The sequence below is a fragment of the Phalacrocorax carbo genome, chromosome 3 (assembly GCF_963921805.1).
Source record: "Phalacrocorax carbo chromosome 3, bPhaCar2.1, whole genome shotgun sequence".
Lineage (NCBI taxonomy): Eukaryota > Metazoa > Chordata > Aves > Suliformes > Phalacrocoracidae > Phalacrocorax > Phalacrocorax carbo.
The window spans coordinates 62,973,817-62,990,719 of record NC_087515.1 but is presented as its reverse complement, the minus strand read 5'-3'; the positions used below and the strand labels follow the sequence as shown (position 1 = coordinate 62,990,719).

Here is a 16,903-nt window from a genome sequence, read left to right as displayed (position 1 = left end):
AACCAAGCTTACAGTTTGCAGTTTAGTAGTTTACACAGCATATGTGAAGAAGTTAGGCAAAAAAAAAAAAAAAGAACGAACCCCAAGAACACGGCTTTATTCTATTTATTGTATGAGGTAAGTTTAAATACCTTGCTGCTCCACTTAATGCATTGTGAACAGTCATACTGGTAACATAATTGCATGTGCCATAGCAATTGGCACATGCTTTATATTTTGTTGCTTTTTTAATTAATAGTCATACATGGCAAGTTGCTTTTTCTGTTCATCATTCTATGTCATGACACAGGTATTTCTCTTGCCTTCTCCCTCCAAAGTTTGCAGTTAACTCTGCATAATCACAAACCTGTAGTCACAGGTAAAAATATACTGTCTTTTAACTGTGTGCTTCAAACTGCTGTTATTGACTGTTACTGCAAAATAAATCTACATTCAGGAGGCAAAATACGCCTCCCTCTTTGTGAGAAGTAGGCTTATACTCTCCATGCTGGTATGTTTATGCCTCTGGGCTTGCACCATTGCTTGATCGAATGCTAGCTCAAAAGTTACAGTAGCATGAACTTCAAGATTTTGAGTATTTACAGAATCGAGTAATTGCAATTAAAAACTATAATCAAAGGTAAGTAATGGGAAAGCACTGGTAATTGTGAGCACGCTTATAACTTCAGAGAGTCAGGTGTTCAATATAAGAGTTTGATTAGCGTCCCTTCTGTATTTGCTCTTTTTATTAAGCCTGTTTTATTTTCAGATGTCAGTGAGGCTCCATCACTGGAAAGCCCAGGACGTACCATCCTGAAGTCTTTGAAAATTTCAGCAGTAGTAAACCTACAGTCAGACTGGGTTTGATCCTCAGAGGGGTCCAGATATTCTGTCTAGATATTCAATACTGATGGCAGATCTTAACAGATACTTTCATATCAGTTCATATTTCAGGTGCAAAGACAGAAAAAATTGCTAAGTGGACTCTAGCTCTTAAGAAGAATATATCTTTTTAACTGTGCTTTGAAATAAGCTTTCCTTGAGAACAGATGAAATATTCAGTGTTGGAAGCAGTGTTGGAAACAGTGTTAAGAAGTGAGAGCCCCGCTGTCATTGGTGTTCTCTGAGGGTGGGTTTTGCTAGAAACATGAGCTGAAAAATTAAAAGGTGAGGATGTTAAGTTTTGAGATGATGACATATGTTGGCTTGCTTGAACTTCAAGGCTTTGTTGGATACAAAACAACTGCAGAGATTAATATTTCAGGAAAATATTTTAAAAAACTGTCTCGGAATGTGGGAGCAAACCAGGGATTGGCTGTCATTAATTGAATAGTTAAGGCAATTAATTCAGTACAGTGTGTTAAAGGTCAAGTAAAGGTACAATATGTGGTTGTAAATATTAGTGTATAGTCATTATTAAGAGAGAACAGTTTGTCCATTTAGTTTTATAGAAGGATGATGCCATAAAGTTCTGTCTCGTACTCACTTCCTGTCTCATTTCAAGGAACACTGTGCACCTGTCATTATGCTTCCTAATCTTTTAAAACCTCCTTAAACTGTGTCTCCAGAGTTAACAAAATGGCTTTTTCCTGTCTGCTTTATATGTAAATAACAGATTCATGAAAGAGGTTTCCTTTGGTTGATTGGCTTGGTCTGGTTTCAGAAATTACAGAGCAAGTCAATTGTAAAACTCTGCAGTTTCCATTAAGTGGCAAGTGTTTTAGATGCTGTTTCCAAATAATGCTGATGACTGCAGAACTGTTGCAGAAAATAGAGTAAGTTCCTTTGCATGAAGCAAGTTCTGTTAAGACTAAGAAAGTGGTTTTGTTCTTATAATAAGCCGAATAACTTGCTGATTTTGATTCGGGGAAATAAGATATAAGTCTATTTTCAGAATTCCTCTTTCAGTGAAGAATTGAATTCACCTGGTATCTGAGAGCTGAAGCAGTCCAGTATTGCATAATTTACATGTGATATATGTTCTGAACACAGAGACCAGCTTAGCTTCGTAGCAGACATGTTAAAAACACCACATCGATATCTGGAAGCCTGTTCATTAAGATGCAGAGTAGACAAATAATAAAAACGAGATAAAGCATTTCGAAACCTAACACAGAGGTTTTCAAGCCAAGCTTAGTCAAACCTATCATAGTTTCCGTGCTAAAGAGAGAATATTTTCTGGGTTTTATGTGTTAAGTGGTCATAGTTGATGAGAAAGACACAGTTAGATCAGTTATTTATTTCTGATTTGATAATTGCGAATTTGTTTTCTTGCTTTCAGTGATTCTTCTTTTCAAGAGGCAAAAAGAGAAGTGGGGTGCACACTGTGCATCCTCAAGGAGTTAAATACACGTAGTCTGATCAGAATCAAATTCCTAACTGGGAAGCTCATTCATCCATGGAATATTCTTCTCTAGGGAACTGGGAGAAGAAGCTGATAAAGTTGGAAAAAGCACTGAAATATGTGTAGGGCAACTTCTTGATTGATGCAGTGGGAGTTCAGTGCCCTAGAGCTGTTGGAGAATTGGATGGAGGTTAGAAAAATAAATCACCATAGCCCAGACTGGCAAAAACAAAGGTTCAGGTGTAGGCACACAAAGATCAGTCATGGTAAGCTTAATGGAAGCAGTAGGGAGACACTTGACTGTTTAATATAAGACTTCACTGTCTGCATTCATAACATTTTATTTTCTGCTGTTATGTAAAGCAGAAACACACCAACAATCCAGGAGTGGAAATTAGTAACACAGCAGTGAAGGAATTACTGTTCTGAGGTAGCTATGCCATTCCCTTCCATCTTTACATCTGATAAAAACATAACAATAAGAAAGCAGTTCTAGATGCTGTATCACTGAAATTATTCAAGTTACAATGAATGGCTTGATGGAGAATATAGAGCAAAACCAGCACTAAGGATGTCAAAGTAACACTAAAGGTCAAAAATGTACACACATGCCCCCAGTAGATATTTGTTTGCCATATCGTACACAGCATTATTCTGTTCTTAGCAATGCAAACTGTTGAGAAGTAATTTGTAATATCACTTTTACTTGTGTAGCTTCACCGTTTCCAGGAGATTCCTGAATGAAGTATGAGAGGTGAAAGCTTCAGTAGGAGAGGGGCCCTGATCCCTTTCCAGTCTCCTGACCCCTCCATTAATAATGTACAAGAAAATACCTGTTATCATTATTCAGAACATCTTTTCAGTTTGCTCTGGGCAGAACTGGTTGAATAGTAAGTGTTAACACTGAATATGCTATTGTCTTTGGAAGGTCAAAGCATGACTAATTTTCTATGATGGAATAGAAGAGAATATTTCTCTGTGTAGTAGAAAAACTCTTTATTTCGTGATGTTAAAAAATCACAAATATTTTTACTTAAATTGCTCCTTCTTATAGGTGAGATGAGACAGATATATTACTGACAGCATCTATTTTTTTAATAGCTTACTGAAAGGACCCGGAAAATACTAAAGTACTGAAATATAAATAGCCCAAATCGTATTGAAATAGATACTTTGAAAACTGGTAGAAAGGACAGGTAGTAAAACCCTAAAAATGACTCAAAGGTTCTGTATGAAATCGCGTTTGAGTCAGTGTTTCCCAGTATGTCTAGAATGCCTTGGTATTGTGTTAGAACAGTGAATTCCAGTGTAAAGTAGTTGTGCATAATTTCTGTATCTTGTTAAATACCGTCAAGTCATAGTTTTAACATCTACTGCAAGAGATCCACTCCCTTAAGAGCAGATTTTCGGGGATGGCTAATAAATTCTAAAAAAAAACTTCTAGACCCCAAATTTGGCCTATAAACACACAAAGCTTGAAGGATATCACTGACTAGCAGTCAATAACCCCCCTACCTTGTGTTTTCTAGAGGCCTTCATATGAGTTAAGAATGATGATTATTCTGGATACTGACAGTAGCAGCCAGAAAAGGCATTCCAATATTGCAGCCTCAGAAAGAAAACTCTGCAGTTGAACTGTCCCCTTATAAGCAAAGATGCTGAATGCATCATGAGTCAAACTGAAACTGCTTTGGATATTGGGTGTGTGTTGGGTTTGTTGGGTAAAGCACCCAGTGAAGAGGCAGTATTTTCTACTTTCACTGCACAAAATATTCTGTTACCCAGAAATTTCATCCTAACAATGTCTTTAGTCTGTGTCCAGTGTATATGTAGAGGAAATGTGTTTCTTGTATGCATCTGTATGACTGAGTTTTACTAAGAACGTGACCTGTGCCCAGATACAACATGATTTTAACCAGTGTCTGTGCAGTTTGGTGGGATCTCAAATTCTTACAAACCATGCCTCACTAAAAGATTGTCAGCAGTTTTCCCATTCATTTTTTTTGAACAGCCTCCCAGCCAAGCACGAGACTTGCCTGCACGAATGACACCCAAGAAATTATTTAGCCATACAGCTCCTCAGCTTGTACAGCCTCATATAGTTGTGTGGAAGCTAGCTGTGCTCGTGGGTTTACTCCAGCTGAGGTTATGATACTTTTTGTAACAACGCAGCAGCTGAACACCTAGGAGCCAGGTGCCAGAACTTCTTGCTGGAGTGGACAAAAATAAGACATTTATGATGACCATTCCTTTTGTAAACCTCAGCATGATTTGTGATGGAGTGTGATATGTAGATCTCAGTTTGAAGCCATTATGTTACATGGAGTAACCTTACAGAAAACTTAAGTGTTCCCACCCTGTCTCTTTCCTAACATAATCTTCTCTTTACTGACATGTGTGTTAGCTTATGTGCTTATTGTACTAGCCTATATACTTACTAGTTTATATCTAAACTGAAGTGTCAATACCACTCTTTGTCCCAAACTTCTGCTACTTTGTGGAAAAAAAAAAATCCAACGCAGGCCAAAACTTGAGAGTCAATTCTGTTATTTTTATAAGATTATCACAGGAATGCCAATGAAAATATTCTTAAGTTACAATGGGTGTAACACAGGATTTTCACATTACCCCCTCCCTCTGGGGGAAATCCATAACTTTGTCGACAGTGTGAACTCCACTCATATGGGTCAGGGCAGATTTACCCAGTCAGTGTGTTTGTTTCCACTTCCATTTTCATTGGCACAAACCCAAACAACTAAGGGGAAACAGGCAGTGCAGGGCCCCCACCCTGGCTCTGAACATATTTTCTTCTATTGTAGCTGGTTCCCTCAATTTCCCAGATCAATCAAAACCTGCTGGAGTCACTGCTGTGATAAAGTCAGTTGCTGTCAGGAGGTAGGATATTTGTGCTACAGCGATCAAGAGAGGTCAGAGCTTTCAGTGGTAATGGTAACCCAACAGAAATAAATACGTACTGAATTCCAGCATAAAATGGGGTCTGGGTGATATAGGATATCTGGAAACATGCTGAATTTACAATGGTCTCTGTATCATGCTAGCATCCCACTCTGAGAGAATGAAAAGCATCAGCTCTGATCTTTCCAGGGCTATCATAATGTTTTGGAGATCTGGCTTATAACAAATGCTGATAATGGCAATACTTGGATGACTCAGTTTGAGGGCTGGTTAGGATGCTAGTCTTGAAGTCAAGAGATCAGTTCCCTGAAATGTCCTGTCCAAAGTCTCAACAGCCTGTGTATGAACAGTACAACCTAAATCAGTGTAAGGTTCCAGTCCATCTATGTCCCTTACAAAAAGGATTAAGAATCATACAGTGGTTTATATAATTATTTATGAGAAAATAGGTAACAAAATCTTTCACAGTGTAGGATCATGTTATACAGTCATGTCATGAGGAAGTGCAGATCAGCTTCTGCTGGCTGGGTTTTAGTGAAAATTCTGCTGCTGGGTTTAGTAGTAGCTGGTTACTGCCCTGTGTTCATGGTAGGTGCTTCCTGAGTCAGTAATTTACTATTCTCACTTCTGCTTTTCTAATCTTAACCTCAGACTTGAAATTTAAGCTTTACTCTTCCTGATTTTTTTGGTACATTATTACTGTTACTGACTTCAAGTGTATCCTGAAAGATAATTTTAATTATCATGATAGAAACAGGATGTACGGATTTACGTGTAGTATTTGAACCACCAAAACTAGTGAGAACTGATGTATTGGCTCCTACATAAGATACACAAGATAGGGCCTCGTGCTCTGCCTTGCCTGGCTGCTTTCCCTTTCCCACACATGCACTGGCCACCTCAATTCCAGTAAATGAGACACGCCCAGGGCTGCTCTCTGCCTCAGAGGCCAGCTCATGCCATGTCCCAAATGCACACGGTTATAAAAACTAGGTTAGCTGCATTCAGGTTGCATGTTGGGAATGGTCCCTGACCTGCAGTGGCTGCAGACCCGTGCCCAGGCAGGGTTTGGAGAAGAGCTGGCTGGGCTGGCAGGAGCAGTGCTGGGGTCGGCCTCACGCTGTGGCCGTACGGGCCGCTGAGTCCCGGAGCCTGGGGTCATGCGCGCCATCACAGTGGAGCTGTTAATACCGTTCCTGATCAGTTGGTTGAGATTAGTTTCAAGCATAAACTATGAGATTTGCAATTCCTCACAGGTGTGTCTCTCATCAGTTGTTATATATCTGGAGGGATTCAGACGTCTTATTAGATACTTGGAAAAATGTCTGTTGGCTTTCTGAATGTTGTGTTTCCTGCTTTGATACTTTTCAGTTTAGAGTTCCACAGGCTGACGTTGTAATGTAAGAGAAAATATTGTCTGTTACCGGTTTTCAATTTGCCACGTAAAATTTCATTAATGAAGTGCCTTGTTCTTGTCTTACAAAAGAGACAAAATAAGCAGTTTTAATTCCACGTTACAAAACATTTAACTTGTTAATAATCTGGTAAGCAATAAGGTTTGGAGCAAGAGGAAACAAGAATAATAAATGACTTTACAGACAACAGTTACGCCTTCATATATGTCTACATATTAGCCTGTGAGGAGATTTTTTTTTTGTTTTCTACTGTGTCGTTATTCTTAGGTGCACCAACCGGTTCAGCCATTTAAAGTGTATTCTGCAGGATATAATGCACCAGCAAAAGATGTGAGGCAAGCTGATATGACTGGCCAGGGCATAGTACTCTCTTTGTCTCCTGGCTTCAGTGGCCAAAACCCAATTGTTGAATTATTTTGTGAGAGCACAATCTTGTCTTTCATTGAATTATAAAAGGCTCTGCCAGGGTTATGTGCTATTTCCAGTCAGGAATATGGAGGCTTTAAATTCTTGCTGGGCACAGGGAGTACTATGCAGATGATGCAATGGGAATGATGCAGAATGAGGGTCTGGACTGAGTTTTTAATAGTGCTTAAAATAGTGGTTTCTTACAAATTGACAAAAAAAAAAAAGTCACGTTTGCAAACTAAGAATAACACACACACAAAAGATTCTTCCCAATTACATCTTTATTATACTCATGCTGTGCAAAATGCATTTGATTGTGTTGCAGCTTTAAGTAGAAAAATGTAAAGTTTCACTCGTATAAAGCTTATAAGATTTTTATTTTTTTAATTATGCTGATTATGTTATTGATGAGTCTGTGCAGGTGGTTTCACATAAAAACTGGTAATGTTTTTCCTCTTGGGGATTCTATATATTCTACAGCTATTAATGTAAGTATTTTAGGAAAGTTTTAGAGAATTACTTAAATTGTACTGGGTTTCATTTTCTGATGACCTACACTACACTGCCGGGTATTTTAGTGACCAGCAGTATAACTGTTCAGTGTTTGGAGAAATTTAAATCCTCTAAAGGTGATCTGAAATATATTTCTCGACACACAAGTTGGCTAGCATCAAAGCCTGCTACTGATGCCTTTGCAGAGGTGGAGGTTAATATAACATCCTACTAACAAAGGGCAATGGAATGGCTTTGAACCCTACCCGGAGGAATGATGTTTCTGTTTTTTAAGTGGGGAGGGCAGGGAATAAGAGGCTTTGACATGGTGACATTTTTCATGACTGAATTAGAATTAAACCTTGCCTTTCCTGGTCTTTAGGCAGAGAGTAATTTGGGAAGGAAATTCAAAGATTGGAAGGAACTACTTCAGTGACAGTTTGATATAAAAGATCGACCTCTTGCTACCCCCAGATTCAATTAGCACTTTGCGAGTCTAGAATATGCTGAGTGGGTTGGCAAGGAATGAAAGGAAGGGTATGGATTGCTGTGGACATTAGGCCAGGTGTAAAATGGTTCATGTTAATTATTTAATCACATGGTTACCAGCTTTTCATATGCAAACTGTGTGTCTGAGGATGGATCTCTGTCCTAGAATGAGTGTTGGGGTATGTTGGTCCAGTTATTACTCCTTTCATTAAAAGGAAAAGAAAATGGTCAGAACTAGAGAGGAGAGCACAGCCCTCCTCACTGCTCGGGTCCGTGCAGTGCCTCCCCTGTTATTTTCATATGGCAGCAGTTCTGGAGTCATTCCCTCCCGTTCTGTCCTGAGGTGGCTGCAAGGCTGAAGATGGGACTCTAAAGCTTCAAATACAGGACTCAAAGGTATCACTGTGGAGAAAAGGACTTTAAACAGTTGCTGAACTTTAAGTCCGTGTTTAAATCCAAAACATACCTGTGAGATTTTAGGATTTGCTCAAGAATTTTGTGACTTTAGGGCTGTGCACGCTGTAGAAATGTGGAAGAAGAAATGGTTCTATATTATCATTACAAATCAGAGGACTTTTACATTTATTCACAATTATATTTCCAACCAGTAGACCCCAGCACTGTAACATCATATGTGAAGGGACAAACTTTTATATATATCAGGATGAGAGTCTTACCTCTCTTACTTTTTGTAGAGATAATCCTTTTTTGTTGGTTTTGTCCTCTTTTTTTAAATTCAGATGTTTTAATAATTAGAATTAGGATTGCCTGTTTAATTTGAGGATTATTATACCAGCTAACGTTAAATTATATGTTGTGTATAGTAATTTTTATCATGGCCAGCATACTGTAGCAAAATAAGGCTCCTCTGGGGAGATCAAACAGCTTCTACAATTTGGAAAGTAATTAAAGAAGCAAAACCAAATCTGCTACACCACATCATTTGCGCTTTCTCAGACAGATCTTGGTCAAATTGTGGGTTGTGCAGAGAGCAGACAACACGGTTTGGTGCGCAGAGGCTTCAGAAGAGTGCTGTGCTTACGTTTTGCATAAAAATTTGTATAGGTCTTATAACTAACTTATAAGTGAGTAAGCATTACTTTATGTCCAGAGGGAATGACGTGACACTTCTTTGCAATTCATATATTCACATTTTGCATATAGGTATTTCTGTAGATCTACAGATCCCCTTTATGTCTGAAATGATTTTTTTTTTAAAAAAAGTGAAGATAAGCTACTATTGAAGCCTTTGCCATGTGATAGCTGTTCTGGGTTTAGTGTTTGTGTCCCACTGGAATAACATGGGTTTGTTTGTTCTGTAGCTATTCCATCCCACCCACATCTTGGTGGTTTGGCCCTTACTTTTGCTGGGCTGCAGGTGTGCCCATAGCTGACCTCATTCACCCATCTATTTGGAGTCATAAATACATTTAACCTTATGTTTGGCCATATCTTTGTTATGGCATCCTTGAAATAGAAAGAAGACCCCAATAATTAATTGCTTATTATAAAGCAAGACCTTTTCCTGCCTAATGTTCGTCAAAATTGGCATTATTTTTGTGGGGCGTGGGGGTGGGGGGGTGTCACAGTAAATGATTTTAAAGTTTCAATTCTATTTTGGCCTTCGCCACACGCTTGCAGGTACCTACGTCATGTCACCTCCCCGTGCTTCTCTCTTTCTTAGTTCAAAATGACCATCCTTATAAGTGCTGCCTTTTCAAACGTTTGTAAAGTGCTTGAAGGTTCTCAGATGTCTACATGAAAGCAAATTATATTTCTGTACTGCTTTTTAATGTCTTAAGTGCTAGGTACTGTAGCTAAGATTTTCTGTGGTTTAGGCCTAATTCTGTCAGGCAGGGGAGATTTTATTGTTCACTTGAACAAGACTAGAGTTAACATAAATGGTTTTCTTTTGCTTTCTGAAAATTCAATCCCAGAGCTACATAGATTTATTTCAGGATACTTTCTTATGAAAGTTGTCTCCTTTACAGGGAGAAGCAGAGTTAATTTTCATGCCAAAATAGCATCCAGCAGCATTCTGTCTTGCTTTTATGAGGGAGCCTTTTAATGGATTTAAAAAAAATACCAGTAGTGTTAATTCAAGCCACACTGGCTATCATTGGTATCCTGTGCCACTGCCTACGCATATGTAGTCATTTACACTTCTGTCAGGTGGAAAATGCTGTAGAGAAGGCCAGCTGCATGTTCCAGCTGGAAAAAGAAAAACCCAAAGAAAGGTGTAACTCAGTGTGAAAACAAACTGGATAAAGCAGGACTTGCAAGCGCAGATGTTTTTCCCCAGAGACCCTGTTTTCTTTTGACCCTTAGCTTCACAAACTTTAGGTCTTTAGGGCTGAAATAGGCAGTGTCCCAGGCTGGATTGCTTTTGCTCTTTTAAAAAAATTCTTGGCCAAACAAAATTTGTTGTCCAGCATTTCTTCAAGGTTGGGTAAGTGCAGAAATGAAAGCAGGTGCAGAGGTAGAAGTCAAAACTCAGGCCTGAGAAAGAAGTACAGAGTATAACAGGGCAAAAGATGAGGTTTTGGGGGAAAATGATGACAATGGAGAGAAGTAGTGTAAGGAGCTAGAGGAAAATATGAATAGTAGCACAGATTTTGGAGGTAAGTGCTGGAATATGTTAGTCATGTAAGAAGAAATCAAAAAAAGAGAAGTAGGAACATATGGTATGAGGTTATATAGAGAATGTTTCCTTCCCAAATCTGCAGTTCAGCATTGTAGCTCTGCGTCTGATTGTGGCTTCAGCTGCCCACAAATGGCTTGTGAAAGTCACGTTCAAATTGTGTACCTCAATGCCTAGAGGTGTCTTTATGAGTTCAAATGGTAGAATTCTGTGCTGAGCCTCTAAAGAGACAAAATCAGTAGACAGAAAAGCTGGGCGATTTAATTTTGTTCCATAGGATATGAGGTTTGCATGCGCATATGTCTCTCTGTATGGTGCAATCTTTAACATACTGTTTCCCTTAGCCCCTTAATTTTAGGAAAGTCTTCAGATGATTCAGCATGGTGTAGGAAAGACTAGTATAGGGTACTTTCCTCTTCATAGAAATAAAAAGGTATATATGTGAAATAGGCACAGAGACTCATAGAACAGAGGGAACAGTCTCATGGTTAGGAAAACTGGCAACCATGAGAATGGGATTCTATCCCTGCCTTTACCGATAAGTTCCTATTAAAGATGGCCAAATTGCTTTGACCAAAGTTTTCCATTGGCCACTAAGTACTCATTTTTGGATTTTCTGCAGTGGGCCAGATTGGCAGACTGTTCTCCCAGCTGCAGTTGAGAGTCATTGATAGTGTGCTTTGGACATATAAAACCCTGTACAAATACTAAGTAGTTAAGGAAAATCAGAACTCTTATTTCTTAGATTAAGAACCCAAAATCCATGGAAACTTTTGCCATTTTTGCCCATTATCTCCATGCCTAACTTCATCCTTATAAAATGGGCACAATAGGAGGGAAAAAGCTATTTCCCCTACAGTCAATTCGTCTTCTGAAGTCTATTAACATTTGTGCATCACTTAGATAACTTTGGTGAAAGCTCTAACATACTCCAGAGGAATTTATTAATTTTCCATTTAAGGGTAGTGTTGAAGTGTCATACTAAATACTTAACTATTCTTTTGTTATAGGAAGTAGGAGTCCTGCAGGGAAAAAAAAAAAGGTGCTTATGAAAGGAAAACCATACTCCAGGGTATTCTCATGATGGAGACAAATTAATTGCCCACTGAAACTTTCAATTTAGTAAATGCTGAAAATAAGTGCTTGATTTCACTGTATGGGGAGGGTGTTCATTTTGGTTTGGGGAAGAAAAGAGAGGGAGAAAAGATGAAGGCTATTATTGGATAAAATGTATTTAGAGAGTAAATTTCCTGTGGTCTAGGGTGATTAAAAAAAATATATTTCACAGGCAGATTCTGCATATGTGGGTCTTCTGACCAGGAATATCATACCTAAATTTGTTCCCATTAAAATCAATAAAATCTCTCAGATTACTTGTAGAAATGTTTGCGGTGTGTATTGTAATAAGTATTTGGTATCCACAGTTCAGAACTGCTCTGGGCCGACAGGATTGCAAAATATCTGTCAGCTTTGGCTGACAGCCTAAGGTTGCCACAGCAATTTTTCTCTTTAATGAGTAAAATAGGTGGTGTTTATAGAAAAATAACTGTCTCATGAGAAGCTGTGCAAAAAGTTCCATTCAAAACCATGCTGTTTATATATAGTTTCGTTGTTTGTTTTCTTTTCTTTTTACTTACTACTGTGGACATTTGCATGAAAACAGGATATTTCTCCTTCAAATTGCAGTCATGGACAGAATAGCTACTATGCCAAAATGGAGCCAACCCACTTCAAAAAAGTAAAGTATTTTGCTCACCAAATCTGTTTCTTCTGTGTATGTAAAGTTTTGAGCACTTATTTTCCTACCTAAATTTAGGGGCTGTGTTTTTGCGTTAGTTCTGTAAAACCAACAAAACAATATGGATATAATAAAATGACAATATGTTGGTGAAAAGATTAAATGGGTGAAAAAACCCCAGTAACATCAATAACATTTATGTTTTAGTATTTACAGTGACAGGCAGCAGGGATAAAAGTATTTTGGTGAAGTGTACTGATGGGGCTTTTTTACACAGCTTAGAAACAATGATAAATACTCAAGAGAGATAAATAGAAGAATTGAGTCCTGTTTAGGCTGATGGTGATTAATAGAATTAATAAAGGCAAGCTTAGGCTTCTCTTAAGAATGTCTGTGTTCTTTCTGATGGATAAATTTGACTCTTCCAGTCTCAGGTTGAATGTAATATTCTACCAATTTGAGAGATACCCTTTTACTGACAAATAGCATATTTTCTTCTGGTTCAGCAGTGTTTTATAATGCCCTTCAGATTTACTTTAGGGGTCCAAGGCTGAATAAGTGTACATTAACATCCGTGTTCCTACAGGTATTTACATCACTTGACAGCTTAGTCCCGGCTTTAGGTCCATCTGGGTGCCCAGGGAAGGTTCTCAGCTGCCCAGATAGCTCTGTGTCGTTTATTTCTCTGGCAGGAATGAGTAGGAGAGTGGGTGTGGCATGCTGCCAAATCCTCAGCCCCTGTAGCCCTCATCCTAGCAATAACGAAGGCAGGAGCATGAATCACTGAGCCTTCCAGCTGGAGGCAGCTCCAACCAGGGCCGTTTTACAGCTGCTCTGACATGTAGAGGCTTACTTGCTCTGGACTAGGAGACCGCAGTGGCTTGTGGCTTAGCGTGCACTTCACCTGTTCTGCCTTCTCTCAATCTAGGGTGGTTCTCTGAAAACTGATACCTATCTGTGCAAAACGCACTGGACGAAGCCGTCATCTCTTTGTACAACTGCAGGATTTATAGTCACCATACTAATAAGTAAATATTCCCTCTCTGGTTAATAAATGGAACAGCAGGGATTCAGGGCAGGTGAGCACAGTCCTCTGACTGTAAAGATTTGCAGAGAAATTAAGAATTGGCAGGGTCCTCTTTGTACTACACAGATCAAGTTTTCCAATGTCATGAGAGCCACTTCTTCCCAAAGCTACCTGCAAATCTTTAAGGCAATTTTTTTTTTCTCATTTGGACAAATGAGCATCCCACTGATTTTTTCTAATGGAACCAGCCTGTATTTCGCTCTGAGAGCCCAATTAATGAATTGTCTCTTTACCTCTTTGGGCCATATGAATTCATTATTTGCAAATAGAAATTATAAAAACTCTGTAAAATACACCTCACAATTCTCCCTGCAGATGTAAACTGCTTCTTTTTTTGCCATGCCACTTCAGAGTCAGGGTCCATTTGAATGTGACTGAACAATATCAGGACCCAAGCAGTGGGAAGAAACTTGAAGGGCTTTTTGGAAAGTTTATTCCTATTTTATGGCTGCTCCGTATGTAGTTTACACTCGACAACTCTTTCAGTTGCTTTTAGCTTGGGCAACTAATAATGCCTGTTCACATTGTCCTGTATTTTTTCATATTTGTAGTACTTGACGCAGGATCGTGGCCTCATGAAATGTTTGCAAAGTAATTTAGCATAAATGTGCCGGTTAGTTTCTTTGGTTATCTATTGGCAATATTCAGTTCCCACCTAGTTTGTTCAGTGCTGCTTTGACAAACTGTTGCAGATTTTAGCAGCAGGCAGTTCACAGTAATTATATCATGTAATACACTAAGTAAACATATGATAAATGAGCAAACGTAAACCAAACAAGAAATGCAACCCTGGGGACTGACTGAGCCTGAAATTCTTGTGGGTAAGCACAGCAGGTGAGTAAAGGAGTATGAGGAATAGGATAAGAATTTCTTAGAGCCTGACTGCCACAAGTATGTCAACGGAGCTGAGTCAGCATGGGGAGAGTGCAGTAATTTGCTGTTGATTCAAAAGCCAGTAGCTCACCGCTACCCCTCTGGGTGATGTGGAGAGCATTTGTCAGAGATGCAGATGACTAACGTTTGAGAGGTCTGCAGAGCTGCAGCTTCTGCCACTCTTCCACCCATCTCTTGTACTGCTGTGTTCCAGGGATATTCCACTGGAAACAGCAGCATGGCACAGAGCTGCTGGAATAGCAACCAGTCATCATCGTACCAGCAGCCAAAAAATATAAATGATACCAGCCACCTTTTTAGAAGTTGCAGTTTAAGAATTCATTTGCCTTCCTGAATTGTTTTCTGAAAAACCGTTGCTACCACTTCACTTTTGTCAGGTCAATATACATAGCAGATATATATTGTGTGGACAAATGAAAATTTGGCAGTATAATTTCTATTGCTTTTGTGTAGGATTTTTAATGTAAAATATTCTTTTGCTGTACTATTCCTCCAGCATTATGCCCACTGGAAACCAGGCCTTTTTCTGCCTTTCTTTCTCCCATCTCTGTTTTTCTGTGTAGAAATACACTTAGTTACTGTGTTGATTATTACTTCCCTGTTAAGTTGCTTCTCTTTCTGACCTCCAGCCTTTCTCTGTTTTTATTGCCAGTTCATGGATGCTATGACTGTAGGATCGTGCTAACTGACCCCTCTGGAGTTTTCACTTCCCCATGCTTCCCCAGTGATTATCCCAACAGCCAAGCGTGCAAGTGGATCATCCGAGCACCTCATGGATTCATCATACAACTAACATTTATCGATTTTGACATTGAAGAAGCTCCGGGCTGCATTTATGATTCACTGACATTAGACAATGGAGAAAGCCCAATGAACCTTTGTGGCATCACTGCCAAAGGATTATCCTATAACTCTACCGGAAATGAAATGATCGTGTCATTTAAAAGTGACTTCAGTATCCAAAAGAAAGGTTTTAATGCCAGCTATGTACGAAGTAAGTAAACCGAAAGCATTTCATCCCTCTTATAGATTTTAGAAGGAAATGTCCTTTAAGGATTAGAATGACATTTCCTAAAGGAATCAGGTCCTCCATGAGAAGGGAAAGGATGGGGAGAGACTGCAGGATAAAACGACAGAGTTCTCATGTATGTTTTAATTTCTTTCTTTATTTTTCTTCAGATAAAAATAAAATATTTTATTGTGGGACATGACATCAAGTGTGTTAGAAAAACTTCTCACATGCAGAGATTTTAGGCCTAACAGTGCCTCTCCCTGCAGATTTATGCTGGAGAGTTTGGAAGCAGGACACCCCTCCTTCAGGTCAGCGTACCTGCGGAGGGACGCAGAAACTGAAAGGAGAGCATGAGAGGGAACTTAGTTGAGCCAGAAACAAGGCCAGCCCAGACCTCTGGCTCAGTGAAACACCCAACAGTGGGAAGAAGTCTGTGTAGAAGGCAGAGCTTCTCGGGTGTTCTTCCAGCCTCTAGAACAAACTCCCAAGGATGAACTGGCATTGCAAAATGGCTACCTTTCATTCCACTGCCTTGACCTTTCTTTTCCTTCCTTAAATATGTAGCAATGCTTAGTTTTTAAAAAGCTTAAACCTGGAAAAAAAAACCAACCAAAACCCACTCATTCTTTTTCCCCTAGAAGATAAGGGTACAAATAACATGTGATTGATGTTTGGTTTATTGTTTAAAGCATTAATTAGAAGTTGCTCTCACATGACAGTAAAGGGCAGCGAGGTAACGGAGGGCATTAGGATGGTCACTTACAGGACCCTTATGCTACTCACCACTCATTCCACTTCAGGGTTATAGTTTACAGTTGCATGCTCTCATCAGGCTTTCTTTTTGTTGAAGTCACATGACTTAGACGGAATATTGGTATTATATTAAGCATTTATATTATTGTAGCACACACGTTCTGTTGGTTGGATGGCTGCCATAGAAACACAGAGCAAGGAGGTTTGCAGTTACCTCTTCAGTCACAAGTACATTTTCCTCATGATTTTTTAAAAATATTTATTACATATATCCGATATTTTAAAATCATTAAGATAGTAACCCCCAGGAATCATAAGACAAAAGTATCATGATTATGCCAGCAAAATTTGTGTGCAGTTCTGAAAAGAAAAGAGGTAATGTCATATCAGAGGAGCTAAAAATACTTCTTTCTACTGAGGCTCTTTCATGCTGATGAAATTAATTCTAGGAGTACCTGTTCTCGTCTGAAAGTAGAAGAAAATTTTCTGAAAGGTATCTCTATTTGAAAATAACAGCTCTTGCTGTATTGTAAGAAGTTGTAAAATCAAGTGGGTAATAAAAGTTATATGCAGATTATGCAAAATTATTTCTTGATTAATCTTTATGTTTTAATGATTCCTTTTTAGTATTTTAATGTTTAAGTATGACTGTAAGGGATAAGATGACTTACAATCGGGATCAAAAGATGCAATGTTGTCCTCAGATGTGTTCAATGAGGAGGAGAGGAAAGGTCC

The 16,903-nt window shown here is 38.9% G+C and overlaps 1 protein-coding gene across 4 annotated transcripts in view; it reads left to right on the top strand.

Moving 5' to 3' along the window:
* ADGRG6 (adhesion G protein-coupled receptor G6) overlaps positions 1–16,903 on the top strand; it is a 113,106-nt gene that overhangs the window by 28,332 nt on the left and 67,871 nt on the right. For all 4 annotated transcript variants that reach the window (XM_064447147.1, XM_064447145.1, XM_064447146.1 and 1 more), the window contains exon 3: positions 15,056–15,397. In XM_064447147.1, the coding sequence (XP_064303217.1) occupies positions 15,056–15,397 (342 nt within the window). The remainder of the gene's footprint in view (positions 1–15,055; positions 15,398–16,903) is intronic.